This window comes from Entelurus aequoreus, linkage group LG24 (assembly GCF_033978785.1).
Source record: "Entelurus aequoreus isolate RoL-2023_Sb linkage group LG24, RoL_Eaeq_v1.1, whole genome shotgun sequence".
NCBI lineage: Eukaryota > Metazoa > Chordata > Actinopteri > Syngnathiformes > Syngnathidae > Entelurus > Entelurus aequoreus.
This window is the reverse complement of record NC_084754.1, coordinates 5,846,924-5,868,745: the sequence shown is the minus strand read 5'-3', so window position 1 is coordinate 5,868,745 and position 21,822 is coordinate 5,846,924. Positions and strand designations below refer to the sequence as shown.

At 38.0% G+C, this 21,822-nt stretch overlaps 1 protein-coding gene across 1 annotated transcript; it reads right to left on the bottom strand.

The window, feature by feature from the left end:
- Positions 1 to 1,549: 1,549 nt before the first annotated feature.
- pllp (plasmolipin) lies at positions 1,550 to 20,870 on the bottom strand. Its single transcript, XM_062035327.1, has 4 exons — positions 20,418 to 20,870; positions 8,735 to 8,908; positions 6,408 to 6,524; positions 1,550 to 2,186 (listed from the first exon to the last, which is right to left on the bottom strand). The coding sequence occupies exons 1-4, from the start codon at positions 20,580 to 20,582 to the stop codon at positions 2,079 to 2,081; spliced, it is 564 nt and encodes a 187-aa protein (XP_061891311.1). The 5' UTR covers positions 20,583 to 20,870; the 3' UTR covers positions 1,550 to 2,078.
- Positions 20,871 to 21,822: the final 952 nt, after the last annotated feature.

The window sequence follows — 21,822 nt, the reverse complement described above, 5'->3', positions numbered from 1 at the left end:
ACCTAGTTGGCATATATAGTGAACCCTGTAAGATCTGACCAAAACATCTGGGGCCTCATTCATCAAGAGTTGTGTGGATTTCCTACTAAAAATAGACATGTTCAAATTCAGATAACTACATACGCAAGAAAAAAAATCATATATTAAACCGTGCGCACACACCCAAATCCAGGCACATTTCTTTTTTACATGGCAATCAACTTGAACTTGCTTGTATTCTGTCACGTGACTTCTTCCCGGAAGGGGAATAAAATAGTGGTCAACCAAGCCAAGATTGCTGTTGTGCAGCTAGCAGCATGCAAACTCTCTTGAGTACGCAAGAGCCTAGATTTTCCTGCAAAATGCAGATATGACCAGAAAAATCCAACTATGCAATGGAATAAATCCCTGTACTTGATCAAAAAAAGATTTGTCGAGGAAGAAAGATGGTGTCGTATCACAAGGCTCCGGTGATATTTTTCAGTTATCCGATTACTTTACACAATTGCGTTGCAGAAGTGTCATTGACGCGACTCAGTTATGATTCAGGACAATTCTTCAAAATAACCGACAACATGCCCTAAAAATGCTGTCTGGAGATCGGCAGACTTACCACGGTATTTAGCAGATTTTCCGTATTTTTCCTACAGACAGCATTTGGTGACCTCAAACAACAAGGCTACGGATTGATTCACACTGGTTTTCGCCTTTTAAAGGGTTCTGGAAAAACTGGAAATTTGATTTTGAAAGTCCTTAAAAAGTGCTTGAATGTGGCCATGGAAAAGGTGTACGAACCCTGATTTATTCTTACAAGCGGCCATAACTGCAATGTGGCACTCAATAAATTGATTTCGACACCCCTTCTCTAGATCAGTGTTTTTCAACCACTGTGCTGCGAACTATAGTCTGGTGTGCCGTGGGAGATTATCTAATTTCACCTATTTGGGTTAAAAATATTTTTTGCAAACCAGTAATTATAGTCTGCAAATGATGTGTTGTTGTTGAGTGTCGGTGCTGTCTAGAGCTCAGCAGAGTAACCGTGTAATACTCTTCCATATCAGTAGGTGGCAGCCGGTAGCTAATTGCTTTGTAGATGTCGAAAACAGCGGGAGGCAGCGTGCAGGTAAAAAGGTGTCTGATGCTTAAACCAAAAATAAACAAAAGGTGAGTGTCCCTAAGAAAAGGCATTGAAGCTTAGGGAAGGCTATGCAGAACTAAACAAACTGAACTGGCTACAAAGTAAACAAAAACAGAATGCTGGACGACAGCAAAGACTTACTGTGGAGCAAAGACGGCGTCCACAAAGTACATCCGAACATGACATGACAATCAACAATGTCCCCACAAAGAAGGATAAAAACAACTGAAATATTCTTGATTGCTAAAACAAAGTAGGTGCGGGGAATATCGCTCAAAGGAAGACATGAAGCTGCTCCAGGAAAATACCAAAAAAAGAGCGCAAGACAAGAACTAAAACAGTACACACAGGAAAACAGCAAACAACTCCAAATAAGTCAGGGCGTGATGTGACAGGTGGTGACAGTACACCTACTTTGAGACAAGAGCTATAGTGATGAATGCTTGGTTATGGTTTAAAGTCATACCCAACAATTGCGACGACTTTTTATTGTCAACCGAGTTTTGTTTTTTAATGATTTCTGCTGGTGGTGTGCCTACGCATTTTTTCAATGAAAAAAATGTGGCTTGGCTCAAAAAAGGTTGAAAAACACTGCACTAAGCATAACATACCAGCTTTGTTGGACAAGGTCATAGACTGTATTGGACAATATAGTTTACATACGAAATGTCACTTTCCATTTATGACAAGTAATAATCCGATGCATTGTCGATATTGCATTTATGACAACGCCATCTAAGTGGTTTCTGTACATCACATATTCTACATTCATTGATGGACAGAAAGCAAACAGTACATTCCAATGTGTTACAGTTGTAATGAATGATGTGTATTCAAGGGAGTGTCATCTGATCCAGGTTGAGCATTATTGATCATCACATGACTCTTTGATTACGTCGTATGAACAGGAGACTTTTCCAGTAATAAAACTGTCTTTTTTTTGCGAGGCTTTGTTGCGGTCCTAGGTGGGCACTGTGCTGGTGGCGGCGTTTCCTCCGTCTCCCTTCCAGTCCAAATAGGAGAAGAAAGCACTGCCACCGTATGCCGCCGTCACGACGGCAGCGAAAAACTGGACGGGCAGAAGAAGATGACACAGGAGTGAACGGTGAGATAACTTGAGTTGTTAGACGCCGACTAAACAATACGGAGGATGGTGAAGTTTAACTTGACAATAATGGGCCTTTAACTGGAAACCTGTGGCTGATAAGAATGTGATAATACAAGCCACCAAGGCTGTGTTTGTGTGTGACTTCTCGGACTTTAGCCTCAAACTGTAAAACCGCTCGCTGCTTGTTTTTCCTCACCTTGACTATATTTGAGCAGCAATCCATCCCACATACCTTTTAATCTAAACCTGTCTCTCTTTGTCCCTCATGTTTGGTCACTATTTCACTACGCTGGTGAGTGATGACATTTTTCTCCCTAGAAAATTATGGAAATAGAAATGAACTACAGTACAGGACAAACATTTGGACACCTTCTCCTTATTCAATGCGTTTTCTTTATTTTCATGACTATTTACATTGTAGATTGTCACTGAAGGCATCACAACTATGAATGAACACATGTGGAGTTATGTACTTAAGATAAATAACCGAAAACATGTTTAATATTCTAGTTTCTTCAAAATAGCCACCCTTTGCTCTGATTACTGTTTTGCACACTCTTGGCATTCTCTCGATGAGCTACGAGAGGTAGTCACCTGAAATGGTTTTCACTTAGTTTTGATGCCTTCTGTGACAATCTACAATGTAATTAGTCATGAAAATAAAGAAAACACCTTAAAAAAGGGAAGGTGTGTCCATACTTTTGGCCTGTACTGTATATTAGGGTAATAAGAAGCCTTTGTAAATATCACTGATCTACATTTATGGTCCTTTTTGAACATGTTGAAAAGAGAAACTGGAAGTAGTAATTGTATGCATGTTCGAAATAAACTAAACCATAACCATCACCATAAATATACAATGAGGATTTGCAGGATGTTGGCCTCTACTGTAATGCAGGAGTGCCCAAATTCAGACGGTTGTATCAAAGTTGTCCTTCTCTAAATCTCCTAAAACGTCTCCCAATCGTTTGTGCAGCAAACATTTACTTTTTTGCCGTTGGGACAGTTTTTAATTTATTAAGGTTTTATAGTATTATTCTGTAATTAATGTTTTAGTAATTATAACTACTCGTCGTCAAACTACTCTATGTCAAAATCTCCTTAAACTTGTTCCATTCGTACACTACCGTTCAAAAGTTTGGGGTCACCCAAACAATTTTGTGGAATAGCCTTCATTTCTAAGGAAAAAGAATAGACTGTCGAGTTTCAGATGAAAGTTCTCTTTTTCTGGCCATTTTGAGCGTTTAATTGACCCCACAAATGTGATGCTCCAGAAACTCAATCTGCTCAAAGGAAGGTCAGTTTTGTAGCTTCTGTAAGGAGCTAAACTGTTTTCAGATGTGTGAACATGATTGCACAAGGGTTTTCTAATCATTAATTAGCCTTCTGAGCCAATGAGCAAACACTTTGTACCATTAGAACACTGGAGTGATAGTTTCTGGAAATGGGCCTCTATACACCTATGTAGATATTGCACCAAAAACCGGACATTTGCAGCTAGAATAGTCATTTACCACATTAGCAATGTATAGAGTGTATTTCTTTAAAGTTAAGACTAGTTTAAAGTTATCTTCATTGAAAAGTACAGTGCTTTTCCTTCAAAAATAAGGACATTTCTATGTGACCCCAAACTTTTGAACGGTAGTGTATGTCCTTCCTTTGTGCTTGTTTGTGCTGCAAACAATTTAACCAGCTCCAAAAAACATTAATAACTTAAAAACTATAACACAAAACCCAAAACCAGTGAAGTTGGCGCGTTGTGTAAATGGCAAACAAAAACAGAATACAATGATTTGCAAATCCTTTTCAACTTATATTCCATTAAGTAGACTGCAAAGACAAGATATTTAATGTTGAAACTGGTACACCTTGTTATTTTTTTTGCAAATATTAGCTCATTTGGAATTTGACGCCTGCAACATGTTTCAAAAAAGCTGGCACAAGTGGCAAAAAAGATTGAGAAAGTTGAGGAATGCGCATCAAACACTTATTTGGAACATCCCACAGGTGAACAGGCTAATTGGGAACAGGTGGGTGCCATGATTAGTAAGCCAAGGTACCCCACCCAATCAGGGGCGGAATGCAATGATTGGTGTTCATAGCCGTCGATCACAAACAGCTCAGCTTCGTCTAGCGCGGTGCTTCTCCAATATTTTCTGTTACGTTAATTATTATAACTCTACCTGTGCATAACATTGTAAGTGTAGTAACATTAAAGGAAACAACACACCGGTCTTTCCTCGTCTCCCACCGTGGTTACAGTGAAGCCAAGTGCTACATAGGCATGTTCCTTGGAGGCTCCAGGAATGCCAGCACTTTACTCAAAGTTGACTGGCTTCTATTACACTCGCACAGACGTGCATGCGCCCGTCGCAAAGGGGAAACTAAATTATTTGTCAAATGGGTGATATTTTCGCATTGTTGCCGTTCTGTTAAGTAAAATCGTTATTATTTTTTCCGTCAAACTGTGTTTCCGCCCCCCCAGTGCTTCTCAAATATTTTCTGTTGCGCTCCCCCAGGAAGAAGAAAATATTTTGCCCTCCCTCGCTCCACCGTGACTCTAAATAGTATAATGTGTCTATAAAATTGTTGTAACTATACCTCTGCATAACATTGTAAGTTTATTTATATTTAAAAGAAACAACACACCAGTCTATCCTTGTCTCCCACCGTGGTTACTGTGAAGCCAAGTGCTACATTCGCTTAAAAGTTGTAATTAGAGATGTCCGATAATGGCTTTTTTTGCCGATATTCCAATAAGGTCCAACTCTTAATTACCGATTCCGATATCAACCGATACCGATATATACAGTCGTGGAATTAACACATTATTATGCCTCATTTTGTTGTGATGCCCCGCTGGATGCATTAAACAATGTAACAAGGTTTTTCCAAAATAAATCAACTCGAGTTATGGAAAAAAGTGCCAACATGGCACTGCCATATTTATTATTGAAGTCACAAAGTGCATTATTTGTTTTAACATGCCTCAAAACAGCAGCTTGGAATTTGGGACATGCTCTCCCTGAGAGAGCATGAGGAGGTTGAGGTGGGCGAGGTAGGAGGTGTATATTGTAGCGTCCCGGAAGAGTTAGTGCTGCAAGGGGTTCTGGGTATTTGTTCTGTTGTGTTTATTTTGTGTTACGGTGCGGATGTTCTCCCGAAATGTGTTTGTCATTCTTGTTTGGTGTGGGTTCACAGTGTGGCGCATATTTGTAACAGTGTTAAAGTTGTTTATACGGTCACCCTCGGTGTGACCTGTATGGCTGTTGACCAAGTATGCCTTGCATTCACTTGTGTGTCTGAAAAGCTGTAGATATTATGTAATTGTGCCGGCACGCAAAGGCAGTGCCTTTAAGGTTTATTGGCGCTCTGTACTTCTCCCTACGTCCGTGTACCACTCCGTACAGCGGCGCTTTAAAAAGTCATACATTTTACTTTTTGAAACCGATACCGATAATTTCCGATATTACATTTTAAAGCATTTATCGGCCGATAATATCGGCAGTCCGATATTATCAGACATCTCTAGTTGTAATACATGTTTCCACCACGTGTGTCAAGTTCGAACGATCAGAAAAAGTCGTAAAGTTTCTTCAGCGCAAAAATGATGACCAAAGTGGGACCAACTCTCGCAAAAAGAAGTGTGAAGTGAATTATATTTATATAGCGCTTTTTCTCTAGTGACTCAAAGCGCTTTTACATAGTGACACCCGATATCTAAGTTACATTTAAACCAGTGTGGTTAAAGAGTCTTGCCCAAGGATACAACGGCAGTGACTAGGATGGCGGAAGCGGGGATCGAACCTGGAACCCTCAAGTTGCTGGCACAAAAAAGACCACTTTTTTTAAACAAATATATTTTATTATTTATTTTTGTAAGCAGCCTGACCTGAGCCTTGTTCGGCATGTTGTATGTGCTGAGTTATGATCTTTGTAACTCAAAGATGGTTTCACATCATTTGATAAGGTTTAACTGCAGTAGATTATTGAATATGTTTAAAGTTGGGAGTAAAATGACTAAGTGGTAATAGCTGCATGGGCCATGTGGTCAAAAAAGGTTAAGAACCCCTGGTGGAGCCCACCCACCCGGTTGACTAATTAATTGATTACGATGTGTGTCCCAATACTTGTGTCCATTTGTCAGCTGTTGTATGTGCAGGTGTCAGGTGTCACACTCACAGCAGCGGCGGCCATATGTCCAAAAAAGTAGCTGTAATAGAAGGGCTGAACTGACGCAGCGTTGGCCAGGAAGGCAGTCAGGTAGAGGAGCGTTGCAACTCCATGGTACACCATCACCTGGTGGAGGAGACGTACATTGTCAGACATTTGAAATCAAATGTAGAAAAGCACCATACAATTAATTGTAATATACCCTCATCCTTTTTACGGAACCAAGTGTCCTGCACATGGATCTGCTTGCGTATTTACATAAGTACAAACTACCTTTGACCAGCGGGAAAATAACATTTGTTACCTGCGCCCGCTTCCTTAAATTAGCCGTGAAATATAATCATTTAAATCCTTTTTTGTGTTACTCCATATCCCAACTTCAAGGATATTTTATTGTTTGAAAAATGTTTAGTTGAAAGTCACACTTAAGTCGTGTCCATGGGCAGGATATGCGTGGCCCTAAACAAAATGTAATTTGTGTCCCCATTTTGGCCTTTAATATTACTTTTTTATTGTGTGAATGCATTATTATTATTATTATTATTAGACTCCTAAACCTAAGGTCACCACTCCACATTTAAATGAACTAAAAAACGAATTATTAATTTGGTAGAAACTTGCTTTTTCAATCACATGTAAAAGCCTTAATAATGTTTTTGCATGCAGCTTGTAATGTCTCCAACATTTTGCATGGAAAAAACTTTACTTCGGGGTTTTTCTGATTACTTCATTCATATTGGGCAGAGGTGTCAAAGTGGTTTTCACCGAGGACCACATCGCAGTTACACTACCGTTCAAAAGTTTGGGGTCACCCAAACAATTTTGTGGAATAGCCTTCATTTCTAAGAACAAGAATAGACTGTCGAGTTTCAGATGAAAGTTCTCTTTTTCTGGCCATTTTGAGCGTTTAATTGACCCCACAAATGTGATGCTCCAGAAACTCAATCTGCTCAAAGGAAGGTCAGTTTTGTAGCTTCTGTAACGAGCTAAACTGTTTTCAGATGTGTGAACATGATTGCACAAGGGTTTTCTAATCATCAATTAGCCTTCTGAGCCAATGAGCAAACACATTGTACCATTAGAACACTGGAGTGATAGTTGCTGGAAATGGGCCTCTATACACCTATGTAGATATTGCACCAAAAAGCAGACATTTGCAGCTAGAATAGTCATTTACCACATTAGCAATGTATAGAGTGTATTTCTTTCAAGTTAAGACTAGTTTAAAGTTATCTTCATTGAAAAGTACAGTGCTTTTCCTTCAAAAATAAGGACATTTCAATGTGACCCCAAACTTTTGAACGGTAGTGTATGTTTGGCCCCAGAGGGCCGCTTCTAACAGTGAATACTATTATTATTACACAAATTTTTTGATACATTTTTTTTAGTAGATTTTTGTAAAAACTAAAATCTAAAATAAATATGGTAAATTGCAATAATTTCACCTTAACATTTTGTGTATTACTGTAAATGGGAAAACAGTACTGCTGTTTTTATGGGGGGGAAAAAGGCAGCTCAGTAGCCAAAATTTCACCAGAATTGGTTTTTGTTTACTGTAAATAAAAAAACCTGCAATTTTACAGTAAAAGTTTGGCACCTGAGCTGCCAGGTTTTTTTTTGTTTTTTTTTTCCCCCGCAAATCAACAACTGTAGATTTTTTTGTATTACTGTAAATGCCAAAACGGCACCACTGTTTACTACAGTAAACAAAGGACAGTTTTTTTTTCATTCAGAGAAAAATGCTGTAAAAACCACAGTCATGTTTTATGTATAACTTGCTTTAAAATCATAAATAAAGGTGACAAGCAGATATTTAACTATTTGTTTTTATCTCACAAAAACAGTTTTGCAATACGGTGTATAATAACATAATTGGCATGATCAGATAATATTAAAGTTTAAATATGCACTTTTTTTTCTGTCAAAATTGAAAGAACAAATGCATTTAGTAAAAAAATAAAAATAAATAAAAAAGTATTATTATTGAAACCCATTTTTTCCAGGCTTTTGCGGGCCTTAAGTTTATAACCTGTGCTGAAGAGTGAACTATTTTACATTTGAGTTTCTTTTAGGTTACTTTGCAGGCCATGATTGAGCCTGCACTTGTGAGGTACATTAGTATAGAATAGACCGGATAACATGTTATATAAACCCGTATCGACTGTAGGAGATGTATTTTTGACATTTTCTGATTTACAGAAGAAACTATGTTTACAAGAATGGCAAGTTCCTTCCATTGGGATTTAATTCCACTGGTGGAGGTAAGTAGAACATTGTATCCGTCTGCCACTTCAACAGTACTGTGCTCTAAGTCCATTTTCTCTTATCTACCGTACCGTGAGGGGCCACGGCACTGCGGAAAGTCTCGTCTGGACACGGAAGAGGATCATGAAGAACAGGACGGTGGTGAGAAGCCAGAAGGTGATGGCCACAAACAGCACCCAGCCATTGGCAGGCGCCCACATGTATGGAGAGGCGGCTATCAGCGCCCAGTGGAGCAAGCCCAAACCCTAGATGGGTAAGAGATGGACACACACATCATAAACACAGGGCAAACAATTAAATAACAATCAATCAATACATCTATGTCAGTCTTTCCCCAACATTTTGTAAATTTGGACTGCAACTAATAGATTGAATGGCTCATTAAACACATCACAATGGGACTGTGTGTGAACGTAGCTTGTCCTTCCAACTCTGTACAGTAAATGGCCAAAGCTTGCGTAGGCATAAAACAGCCGAGAATTTGTGTACACTATTTTCCACACACAGTGTGTGATCTATAAAAACACAACCAGCAACCTGGCAAAAAGATACATAAAAAAACAAGGCAGCACTTGGATTTTTGCTCCTTTTATGATTTATTATGTATTTGATGAATATTAAACGTCAAATGATCAATGAAGATGTCAGGTTCAAACACTGATGACATCTATTAAACAAGACAAGAAGCGAGGAATTAAACAGAGACAGAATTAAGTTTGGCTCAATTGAGAGACGTCTGGACTGTACTCTTGTACAATCTCACCACGCGCTGACGAAAGATTGTACGCATCCTCTTTTATTTGGACTTTCCCTGATTACATGGCAACAGCTGTTTCTAAGGGAAGGGGGTCGTAAACAGCCATCGCCTTTGATTACAAAACAGTTCAAAGAAAAGGTCGGTTCAAAGAAAAGGTTGTGAAAGAGTTCAAAGAAAAGGTCGCCTGGAGGGTAGTCTGGTCCTGCTTCCTCTCCACTTTGTAGTTCTCGGGTCAAGACAATAGCTTTCTGTGTATTACAATACATCAAAGAAGAACTCATGGCAACACAAAGTTTTGTGATAACTTAGATACAATTATTCTGACAGTAATAATGACATGGGTTTAAGTTTAAAAGATATGACGTGGATTTTAAAATGCAAGTCGTTAGTTTTCCAGTGCTCCACCTTGTACAATTTATTAAAAAATAAAAGGCATCTCTTCGTCACATATGTTCAATGAAATACCAAAATGTGCCTCAGCAAATTGTCAGCCCTCTGTGTGTAAAGTTAATCTTGTTCTAATTTCTGTGTTTTGTTGTCATTCGTACGGGTACTTAAAAACCTTGTAAATGCTTGGATTTTAATGTTGTGTTTTCAAGGTTTGAAAAATGCTTGAATTTTGGGTGAAGTGCTTGGAAATGCTTGGAAATGTTCATCATATTTTTCGGCAGTCTGACTCAATAGGCTAATTATAAAATGAAAATAAACAAAATACGTTTCCTTAAAAATGAAAGCCACACGCTTAATCTGTTGGCTTTGCACGAGCCCTTACATTAGGTTGTTACAAGAGGACAGTGGTGCTGGGAGGTTGTCGTTTTAATGAACATTGGATGGAAAATGACAAATACAAACTTTGGATAAAACGTGCACCAAACCCACGTGTAGCCTGCTGCAAAGTATGCAAAGTATGCAAAAAGGAAATCCAACATGGTTCGATGTATTTTTTGCTCCATTATTTTGGTTGTCCACTTCACTATTTATTTATTTATACATGCACCTTATTGCTTTTTTATCCTGCACTACCATGAGCTAATGTAACAGAATTTCGTTCTTATCTGTACTGTAAAGTTCAAATTTGAATGACAATAAAAAGGAAGTCTAAGTCTAAGTCTAACTTGTTTGACTACCTCAGTTAAAGCAAACATTTTGTCGTTTTGGTTAATTGCATTAAAATGGTTACGGTACATCATTGGACTTGTTTGTACTGTGAAGGTCATGTAATGTATAATTTGTAACCTTTTTCACAACTTAGAGCTGAGTTAATATGCATGATTTTGTAGTTTTTACACATGGTTTTATGCGTATCTTGCTCTATTATTTTCGTTGTCTACTTAACTTGTCTGGCTACCGCAGTAAAAGCAAAATAAGTTAACTTTTGTCTATTTGTTAAGTTGTTGTCATAGCCACAGTTATAAGGCTAGATATGCTTAATGAAAGGTGACTGAGGTGTTGTGAAACAAACAAAATATTTTCCTTTAATTTATTATCCTTATATTAATGTGGAACAGTTTTGTTAATAAATGAGTGAAGTTGACATTTTGAGATTGCGTGTATTTATATCACATTGTGCAGTTTACAAGCACAAATACGGTTTGAATCAATCCGTGCTGTTCGATGTCATTGGGTGCTGTAAGTAAGAAAAAGAACAAGACATTTTGAAAAACAACACACATAGAGACACGTTTGCAAACACCAATGACATTTAATAGTCTACAGAAAAACTGCTTCTTTTTCTATGTCGCATTCAGTTAATGATAACTGCTGGTTCAATGTTAGGCTTAGGTTTTTAGCAGATTTTCCGTATTTTTCCTACAGACAGCATTTGGTGACCTCAAACAACAAGGCTACGGATTGATTCACACTGCTTTTCGCCTTTTGGAGGGTACTGGAAAAACTGGAAATTTGATCTTGAAAGTCCTTAAAAAGTGCTTGAATGTGGCCATGGAAAAGGTGTACGAACCCTGATTTATTCTTACAAGCGGCCATAACTGCAATGTGGCACTCAATGAAATTGATTTCGACACCCCTTCTCTAGATCAGTGTTTTTCAACCACTGTGCTGCGAACTACAGTCTGGTGTGCCGTGGGAGATTATCTAATTTCACCGATTTGGGTTAAAAATATTTTTTGCAAACCAGTAATTATAGTCTGAAAATGATGTGTTGTTGTTGAGTGTCGGTGCTGTCTAGAGCTTGGCAGAGTAACCGTGTAATACTCTTCCATATCAGTAGGTGGCAGCCGGTAGCTAATTGGTATGTAGATGTCGGAAACAGCGGGAGGCAGCGTGCCGGTAAAAAGGTGTCTAATGCTTAAACCAAAAATAAACAAAAGGTGAGTGCCCCTAAGAAAAGGCTTTGAAGTTTAGGGAAGGCTAAGCAGAACGAAAGTACTTTGTAGCCAGTTCAGTTTTAAACAAAAACAGAATGCTGGACGACAGCAAAGACTTACTGTGGAGCAAAGACGGCGTCCACAATGTACATCCGAACATGACATGACCATCAACAATGTCCCCACAAAGAAGGATAAAAACAATCAAATATTCTTGATTGCTAAAACAAAGTAGATGCGGGAAATATCGCTCCAAGGAAGACATGAAACTGCTACAGGAAAATACCAAAAAAAGAGAAAAAGCCACCAAAATAGGAGCGCAAGACAAGAACTGAAACACTACACACAGGAAAACATAAAAAAACTCAGGCGTGATGTGACAGGTGGTGACAGTACACCTACTTTGAGACAAGAGCTATATTGATGACCAACCGTTATGGTTTAAAGTCATATCCAACAACGACTTTTTACTGTCAACTGAGTTTCATTTTTTTATGATTTCTGCTGGTGGTGTGCCTCCGGATTTTTTCAACGCAAAAAAATGTGCCTTGGCTCAAAAAAGGTTGAAAAACACTGATCTAGATAATATGTATCGGATATGCTTGGGTGTAAATTTCGCTCCACATTCACTTTTATAACCCGTCTTCTGAGTCCCACAAATTCAATCACGTATCATAGTTTATCTTTTAAAAATGTACTTGAAAGACGAACGTCACCGCTGTTTATTGTTTTCCAGACAAAGTCCAAAATAAACTTCGTAAACATTACATAGATTCACCCGGTCACAACATTAGGTACACATGCACACTCTTTGAACGATTCGGACTCTGCGTAAAAAAAGGCTACTTTCAGCAAGATTTATGTCACAGCATGTCGCATATTGGTGGTGTTATTATGCGCATGCCAGGATTAGATGAAAACAATACTTTATCCTACTTTTTTTTGTGCTTCCTGATAGCCTGAAGGGAGGAGCTCCTCCCCCTCTGGCTGAGAGCTTTACTTGAAATGTCCAAATAAGTACGTCCACCTCGCTGTGATGTCACGACGCAGGCAGACTGCAAAACCCCGCAAACAGAGGCATCCAAAACTGCGCGCAAGCTCACTCCCAAATGCATAAACCTTGAGATTTGACGCTTTGACATTGTTTAACATGAGTATCCAACATTGTAACATTTATTCCTCAGAAAAGATACACTTCATCATAGGCCCCAAATATATTCTGTTCTTTTTCAAATCTAATTGCTCATGCAAAATGAAATCTGAATACTATAGATAAAAAATGAGTGCTAATCAGTTGTGAACAATCTGATTGAAAATGTATATTATTTGACAGCCCTACTTTGAACAGTAATTAACTTTTCACACTTGTTGAAGAATTTAAAAACAAATCCATTTCACAATTCACCCTTGTCATTCATTAAAGTTATTATTAAGTAATAACTTATTCATATGATAGTCTGAAACGTGAATGTTGAGATGTTCTTAAAACATTGTCTTTTACAGCTAATAAACATTTATCATGGCCACAGTTTGACTGCTTTTTCTATTTTGTTTACTGAATAAATTCACTTACAAACAGCTGACCTCCTGATTTTAAAGTTGGTAAATAGACTTTGATCCCCCCTGTAAAATAAAAACTACATCGAAGAAAATACAAAGTCCTGGGGTTGGATTTATGGCTCTGCTCTTTTCATGAGGCAATATGAAATTGTGGTGACCCTTTAGAGGAGTCATCATACAGTATTTATGAATATACCACATCTAGACTAGGTCAGCAAACTACCACTAATGTCTGTATTGAAATGCATTATCTGTATTTTTTGTTACCGGTTCCTAATTGGGTCGGTCCCGGAGGACCGTTAATATTGTTGACAAATAATAAGGTTGTCCGTATTTTAAAAAAATAATCTAGCCAACCTTCGTAATCACGTCAAGTCCAGCTGCTTTGCACACAAAAAAGACAGCGGTAGGATCTGGTAATCAGCTTGGAGTAATCACAAATAAAGAAGCAACACCACACTAAAGTTTTTAACACTTCAATATTTCCTCTTCAAAAGTCCCTCAAAATCACGCACACTAATAAGAGTCAGTCAGTTTGAAGTGAACGCGCTTCCAGTAATCCACAGGCCAATATTAATGCACTCTGAAAAGTTTAAAATTGGAGTGACCTAGTAATCCATAAAGTTGCTTTGAAGCAAGATAACATCCGCTGACAGGTCTCTTGTCGCAATCTGACATCACCCTATCCATCGCGCCGCGTTTACCTGGCATCAAAACACACCTTGCCTCAATGCACACCCACCAAACATACTAATTGATCGTAGTGATTTATAGGATATATATTTTATATAATATAACATGTAAAAGGTCTGTGCTCTGCACATGAATGCCATACATAAGTTTGATTTCGAGCTGAGTGTAATTGTAATGAATAAAAACACAGTGATGGATCTGTATGCTCTTTACACGATGATGACATAACATCGCACCTTACCCTGGAAACATAGTTACCGCATTTTTCAAACTATAAGGCGCACTTAAAATCCTTTCATTTTCTCAAAAGTCGAAAGTGCGCCCTATAACCTATGCATACCTATTGTACGGAATAATTTTGGTTGTGCTTACCGACCTCGAATCGATTTTATTTGGTACATGGTGAAATTAAAAGTGGGACCAGTAGATGGCAGTCACACATACGACATACGGGTCACATAAGAGATACATGTACACTGCAATATGACTCGAAGTAAACAACACCAAAATTGTATATGTTCCATTGAAAATATAGAACATTACACACGGCGCTCAAAAATCTATTGAAATGTTTCAGTACAATTTTGGTAAGCTATGAAGCCGCACCGCTTGATGGATTGTACTGTGCTTCAACATATGAGTATTATTATGGTGTGAGTATAAGGTGAGGCATACTATCTGCCGTTTTGTTTCGTATTATTGTGCAAAAGCAACTTTTCTTACCTTCTGGTACCTGCTGATCTGTATTTGGGATCTGCATAAGTCCTGAAAATTTGCGTGCGTCCGCCTTTGTAGTCCGTGTCCGTAAGCTTCTTCTTTTTCTCTATCTTCTTGTTATGGGACATTCATCCTCCGCTGTTGCCATTTCTAATATAAAGTAGTGTAAAGTTCTTACTTATATCTGTCAGTAAACTCGCAATGAAAGCGCTAAAACATACCGGTGTAGTGAGTTTACATTATTCACCCAAGGAACTTTACTTATTAGAGAGTTCCGGTCGGGCGGTTTTTCACAGGACACATTTCTGGCATTGTTGCACTAGTGAGCCACGGATGAGGAGATGCTGCTCCGTTATTGATTGAAGTAAAGTCTGAATGTCATTAAAACAGTTAGCTCCATCTTTTGACACTTCTTCCACTCCCGTCCTTGCACGCTACACCGCTACAACAAAGATGACGGTGAAAAGACGCTGTCGAAGGTGAGCCACGTAAATAAGACCGCCCACAAAATGGCGCATCCGGAAGTGACTGTCAGAAAGCGACTTGAAGATGGTCTGTAAAACATCATCTATGCAACATTTTGACCAAAGAACCACCATTACATGTTATGTAGACCACATGGAAGTGTTTTACATTTAGAAAAAAAATGTGTCCTATAATCCGGTGCGCCTTTTGTATGAAAATAGACCTGACTAAACCCGCTCATCGGCAGTGCGCCCTATAATCCGGTGCGCCCTATGGTCCGGAAAAAACGGTAACTTTTTAAAGCAGGTGTTGATAAACGACTTCCCTGCTATGAGATGTTCCATGATGTTGGTGCTGTATGACCTCTTGTGCTAATAAAAAACGGTAATAATTTTTTTTTTTTTTCACAACTTTATTTACTGACAAGAGAACCGATGAATACCGGTATCGATATTGGTATCACTGCAAACAGTCAATTGAAACTAAAGGCACATTTTTTTGTACAGGTTGGTGTGATTTAGTTGCGAATGTGCGCTCCGGGGAAAAGTTATCGATTCTTCCACTTGGCACGTGAATTATCACAAGCTGCAGCCTCCACACCAAAGCAGGGTTGACAATGTAATGCGCTTTAAAGGCAACAAACGGCTGGCAAAGTGTCCGGTTTACTGATAAAGCTCATAAAGCATGACAAATGTTTAACAGCCTACACTTCAAACACTGCCTTACACCCCCATGTACACATTTAAGTACAGTATATACACATATAAGTACAGTATAAACACATATAAGTACAGTACTGTATATACACATATATGTAATAATGGAATGATCCTGCAGGCTATTACCAGTATGTCCAACTGTGGGTCACATGACCAAACATCATGCATGTAAAAAGAAGTATGTCATTCATATTCAGCTATCAGCGTCCTCATTTCACGCACTTTGTGGACACACATTCCAGCACCAGATAAGAGCAGGGATGTCCCAACTTTTTCCAGTTTATGGAAAGATTTCTCCGGCCATTAAGATCCTTAATTTCCCTTAAAAAACCCCAATACAACATACTGTAATGTATTATATTTAGTTAAATGTATTATTTGTAGTACGTATCTTTTTAAAATATTACTTATTATATTTTTATATATTACATTTAAACAAGTATTTAATTCAAATTGCTTTAAAACGGTTAAATATGTTATTTATGTTGTATTAATTTATTGTATTAATGTATTATTCGTTAAATTATAATATGTGTATCTTAAACAGTATGTGCAAAAAGTTGTACAGTTGTCCCTCATTTAAGCCTCTTAATTGGTTACGGATATTAGAAAAATACGGTGGGACATCTATAGCTAAATAATGAGACAAGATATAAACTTCCCATCCATCCATCCATCCATCCATTTTCTACCGCTTGTCCCTTTTGGGGTCGCGGGGAGTCGCTGGAGCCTATCTCAGCTGCATTCGGGCAGAAGGCGGGGTACACCCTGGACAAGTCGCCACCTCATCGCAGGGCCCGATATAAACTTCACATCATAAAAACAACTGCAGACACGAATTGTACAAACCCCGTTTCCATATGAGTTGGGAAATTGTGTTAGATGTAAATATAAACGGAATACAATGATTTGCAAATCCTTTTCAAGCCATATTCAATTGAATGCACTACAAAGACAACATATTTGATGTTCAAACTCATAAACCTTTTTTTTTTTTTTTTTCAAATAATAATTAACTTAGAATTTCATGGCTGCAACACATGCCAAAGTAATTGGGAAAGGGCATGTTCACCACTGTGTTACATGGCCTTTCCTTTTAACAACACTCAGTAAACGTTTGGGAACTGAGGAGACACATTTTTGAAGCTTCTCAGGTGGAATTCTTTCCCATTCTTGCTTGATGTACAGCTTAAGTTGTTCAACAGTCCGGGGGTCTCCCTTGTGCTATTTTAGGCTTCAATAATGCGCTACACATTTTCAATGGGAGACAGGCCTGGACTACTGGCAGGCCAGTCTAGTACCTGCACTCCTTTACTATGAAGCCACGTTGATGTAACACGTGGCTTGGCATTGTCTTGCTGAAATAAGCAGGGGCGTCCATGGTAACGTTGCTTGGATGGCAACATATGTTGCTCCAAAACCTGTATGTACCTTTCAGCATTAATGGCGCCTTCACAGATGTGTAAGTTACCCATGTCTTGGGCACTAATACACCCCCATACCATCACAGATGCTGGCTTTTACACTTTGCGCCTATGGTTCTTTTCCTCTTTGGTCCGGAGGACACGACATCCACAGTTTCCAAAAACAATTTGAAATGTGGACTCGTCAGACCACAGAACACTTTTCCACTTTGTATCAGTCCATCTTAGATGAGCTCAGTCCCAGCGAAGCCGACGGCGTTTCCGGGTGTTGTTGATAAACGGTTTTTGCCTTGCATAGGAGAGTTTTAACTTGCACTTACAGATGTAGCGACCATCTGTAGTTATTGACAGTGGGTTTCTGAAGTGTTCCTGAGCCCAATGTGGTGATATCCTTTACACACTGATGTCGCTTGTTGATGCAGTAAAGCCTGAGGGATCGAAGATCACGGGCTTAGCTGCTTACGTGCAGTGATTTCTCCAGAGTCTCTGAACCCTTTGATGATATTACGGACTGTAGATTAAATCATTGTATTCCGTTTATATTTACATCTAACACAATTTCCCAACTCATATGGAAACGGGGTTTGTATATATATATTGGTTTGTTTACAAAACGTTCCGTTGTGCACTCAAACTCCAGTTTCTTTTCAATTCAGACTTTTGCACTGATAACGTTTTTACTGCTTAGTATCTCACATTATTTATTGTTGTTGTAGAATTGCATTTGTTAAAGGAAGTTTAGTCATTTTAGTTGAGCATAATTTTAAGTGCTGTCAAATCAAATTAATCACAATATTGAATATGGTTAATCATGATTAATCCCAGGTTTTTACTGGCTCGCATGATTTAAAATGATTTAAAAAAGATCCTAATATTTGGACACAAATGCAATTCCATCGTCAGAATGTCACACAGGAATGTTTTACTTGCATGAAGTCATGTATTTGCTCAAGGGAGTTTTATCTAAAGTTGTGTATAGGTTTATTTTGGCATACGCATTGACCTGATCACTGAACGTGCAACAGCACACACCTTTCAGGTAACCATGCACGATAAGGTAAAGAAGCATGCACTGCAAAAAGTCAGTGTTCAAAAACAAGAAAAAAAATACAAACATTAGGGGTATTTTACTTGAACTAAGCAAAATTATCTGCCAATAGAACAAGAAAATTTGGCTTGTCAAGACTTTCCAAAACAAGTAAAATTAGCGAACCCCAAAATACCTTAAAATAAGTATATTCTCGCTAATAACAAGTGCTCTTTTCTTGATAGAAAAAACAAATATGAGAGCTTTTTTCTCTATATGTTGAAAAATATTCTTAAATTAAGTAAATGCTAGTGCCATTATCTTGACATAATGATACGCACTCGGCATTACATTTCTTGAAACCAGCAAACTTACACTAAAAACTAATTTATTGTTCTTAATGGAAAGGCAACAAGGCAACCGCTTGTTACTCTCGGGGTCTCCTAGCCGCTCAGGCAAATCATATTGTCTAAATATGTCTTTTAATTTTCCTGAGGGAACTCTCCTGAAGGAATCAATAAAGTACTATCTATCTAAACATGCATTTTCCCATTGATAACATGACATCATCGCACCAAGTGCATGCTCTTTCAGTCATTAGTGTGCAAGGAATATATATATATATATATATATATATATATATATATATATATATATATATATATATATATATATATATATATATATATATATATATATATATATATATATATATATATATATATTTGTGCATGAACTATTTCTGTTCAAAATTGTTTGAAATGTTAAATGTTTAAATATTAACTGTCAGTTTACTGTACTGTGCCAACTGTACTACTATATGAGTGCGTATTTTCTCTTGTTTCATTGAAAATAAAACCGCAAAGTCCATTTGGCTGTCATCTGTTTTAATTATGAGACACAATTGTGTCAAAGTCATGATTTTTTATTTCATGCTAGAAGTAAGAAATGATTACTTTAAAAAAGTAGTTTTATACTCGTGAGTGTTGATGACACAGCTTTGCAACAGTTGATATTCTAGTTTCAAGCATGTTTTACTCAATATAGGTCATCAAATCTCAGCAACAAGCTGTAATATCTTACTGAGATCATTTAGGACCAAAACACTTAAATCAAGTAAAAGACTCTAACATAAAATCTGCTTAGAGAGAAGAATTATCTTATCAGACAGAAAATAAGCAAATATCACCCTTATTTGAGATATTTCATCTTACTTGGAATTCAGTTTTTGCAGTGTGTGCACTCAAAATAAATTGTGTGATTTTACATCTTTAATGCAATATTTATTTTTTTGATTAATCGTAATGAGTTGACTTCTTATTTTTAACAGCCCTAATCATTATATTGCATCTTAATTTCCATGTCTTTTAATATTCGAATTTCATTCATAATTGTATTCTATTCTATTCTATTCTATTCTATTCTATACTTAAGTGGTCTCTGCAGCTTTTTATTTTTCCAGTACCCGTATTTTTCGGAGTATAAGTCGCTCCGGAGTATAAGTCGCACCGGCCAAAAATGCATAATAAAGAAGGAAAAAAACATATATAAGTCGCACTGGATATAAGTCACATTTTTGGGGGAAATTTATTTGATAAAACCCAACACCAAGAATAGACATTTGAAAGGCAATTTAAAATAAAGAATAGTGAACAACAGGCTGAATAAGTGTACGTTATATGAGGCATAAATAACCAACTGAGAACGTGCCTGGTATGTTAACGTAACATATTATGGTAAGAGTCATTCAAATAACTATAACATATAGAACATGCTATACAATCTGTCACTCCTAATCGCTAAATCCCATGAAATCTTATACGTCTAGTCTCTTACGTGAATGAGCTAAATAATATTATTTGATATTTTACGCTAATGTGTTAATAATTTCACACATAAGTCGCTCCTGAGTATAAGTCGCAAACTATGAAAAAAACTGCGACTTATAGTCCGAAAAATACGGTATGTGGCTGCAACAAGTTTGTACGAAGCACAAATACCCAAAAGCAAACAAAGATGCTGATATGAAGCATTTTTGCAGCTGTAGAAGAAAAAGCCCACTCACTATTTGAGCCATCATGAGCACAGATGGGATGCTCCTGACAAAAGACATGTCCATGTTGCTGCTCACGTTAGCTGCCACCGCTCGCAGGCTGTTGCCCCCCCGCTGAGTGCCTTGGGAGTTGGGGGGGCTGGTCTCCGTGGTAACCTTAGATGGGAAGTCTGCCATGATCGTGTGTATTAATGTAAAAAAAAATGTAATCCTTGTGAGGAACGGAATGACGATGCAACGATAAATGCTGAGTTGGCGGTTGTTAGGTATTGACTTCCTGCGTGGAGTTCAAGTCCAATAGTCGAAGCACATCTAAGAAACAATAAGAATAAAAAAAAAAAATGAGCAAAGTAAAGGAAATTCAAACAGCTTCTCTTTCCAAATCCGTTGTCAGGTGTTCAGTGGAGGGCGGACTTCCTTTCACAGTCAGTGACATCTTCTCTGTTTGCTTCTTCCCTCTGGCTCCTCCCAAGGCCTGGACACTCATTGACATGTTTGACAAGTGGGAGGAGGACAGGCCAGAGGGAAACACCATTTCATGACCTTTTTTTTTTTTTTTTTTTTTAACACACACCTCACATTTGTGGTTAGTAGAAACGAGTTACATTGACTTTGAGGGATACATTGTACTTTTTCAATGCAACATAGTAAGCGAGTATTTTTCAAAAGAAGAATCGCTACTTTTACTCCATTACATTGAGTTCCATTCTGAGCGCTCTTTGTATTTACGTCATTATACAAACCCCGTTTCCATATGAGTTGGGAAATGGTATTAGATGTAAATATAAACGGAATACAATGATTTGCAAATCCTTTTCAACCCATATTCAGTTGAATGCACTACAAAGACAAGATATTTGATTTTTTTTTTTTTTGCAAATAATAATTAACTTAGAATTTCATGGCTGCAACACGTGCCAAAGTAGTTGGGAAAGGGCATGTTCACCACTGTGTTACATGGCCTTTCCTTTTAACAACACTCAGTAAACGTTTGGGAACTGAGGAGACACATTTTTGAAGCTTCTCAGGTGGAATTCTTTCCCATTCTTGCTTGATGTACAGCTTAAGTTGTTCAACAGTCCGGGGGTCTCCCTTGTGCTATTTTAGGCTTCATAATGCGCCACACATTTTCAATGGGAGACAGGTCTGGACTACAGGCAGGCCAGTCTAGTACCTGCACTCCTTTACTATGAAGCCACGTTGATGTAACACGTGGCTTGGCATTGTCTTGCTGAAATAAGCAGGGGCGTCCATGGTAACGTTGCTTGGATGGCAACATATGTTGCTCCAAAACCTGTATGTACCTTTCAGCATTAATGGCGCCTTCACAGATGTGTAAGTTACCCATGTCTTGGGCACTAATACACCCCCATACCATCACAGATGCTGACTTTTCAACTTTGCGCCTATGGTTCTT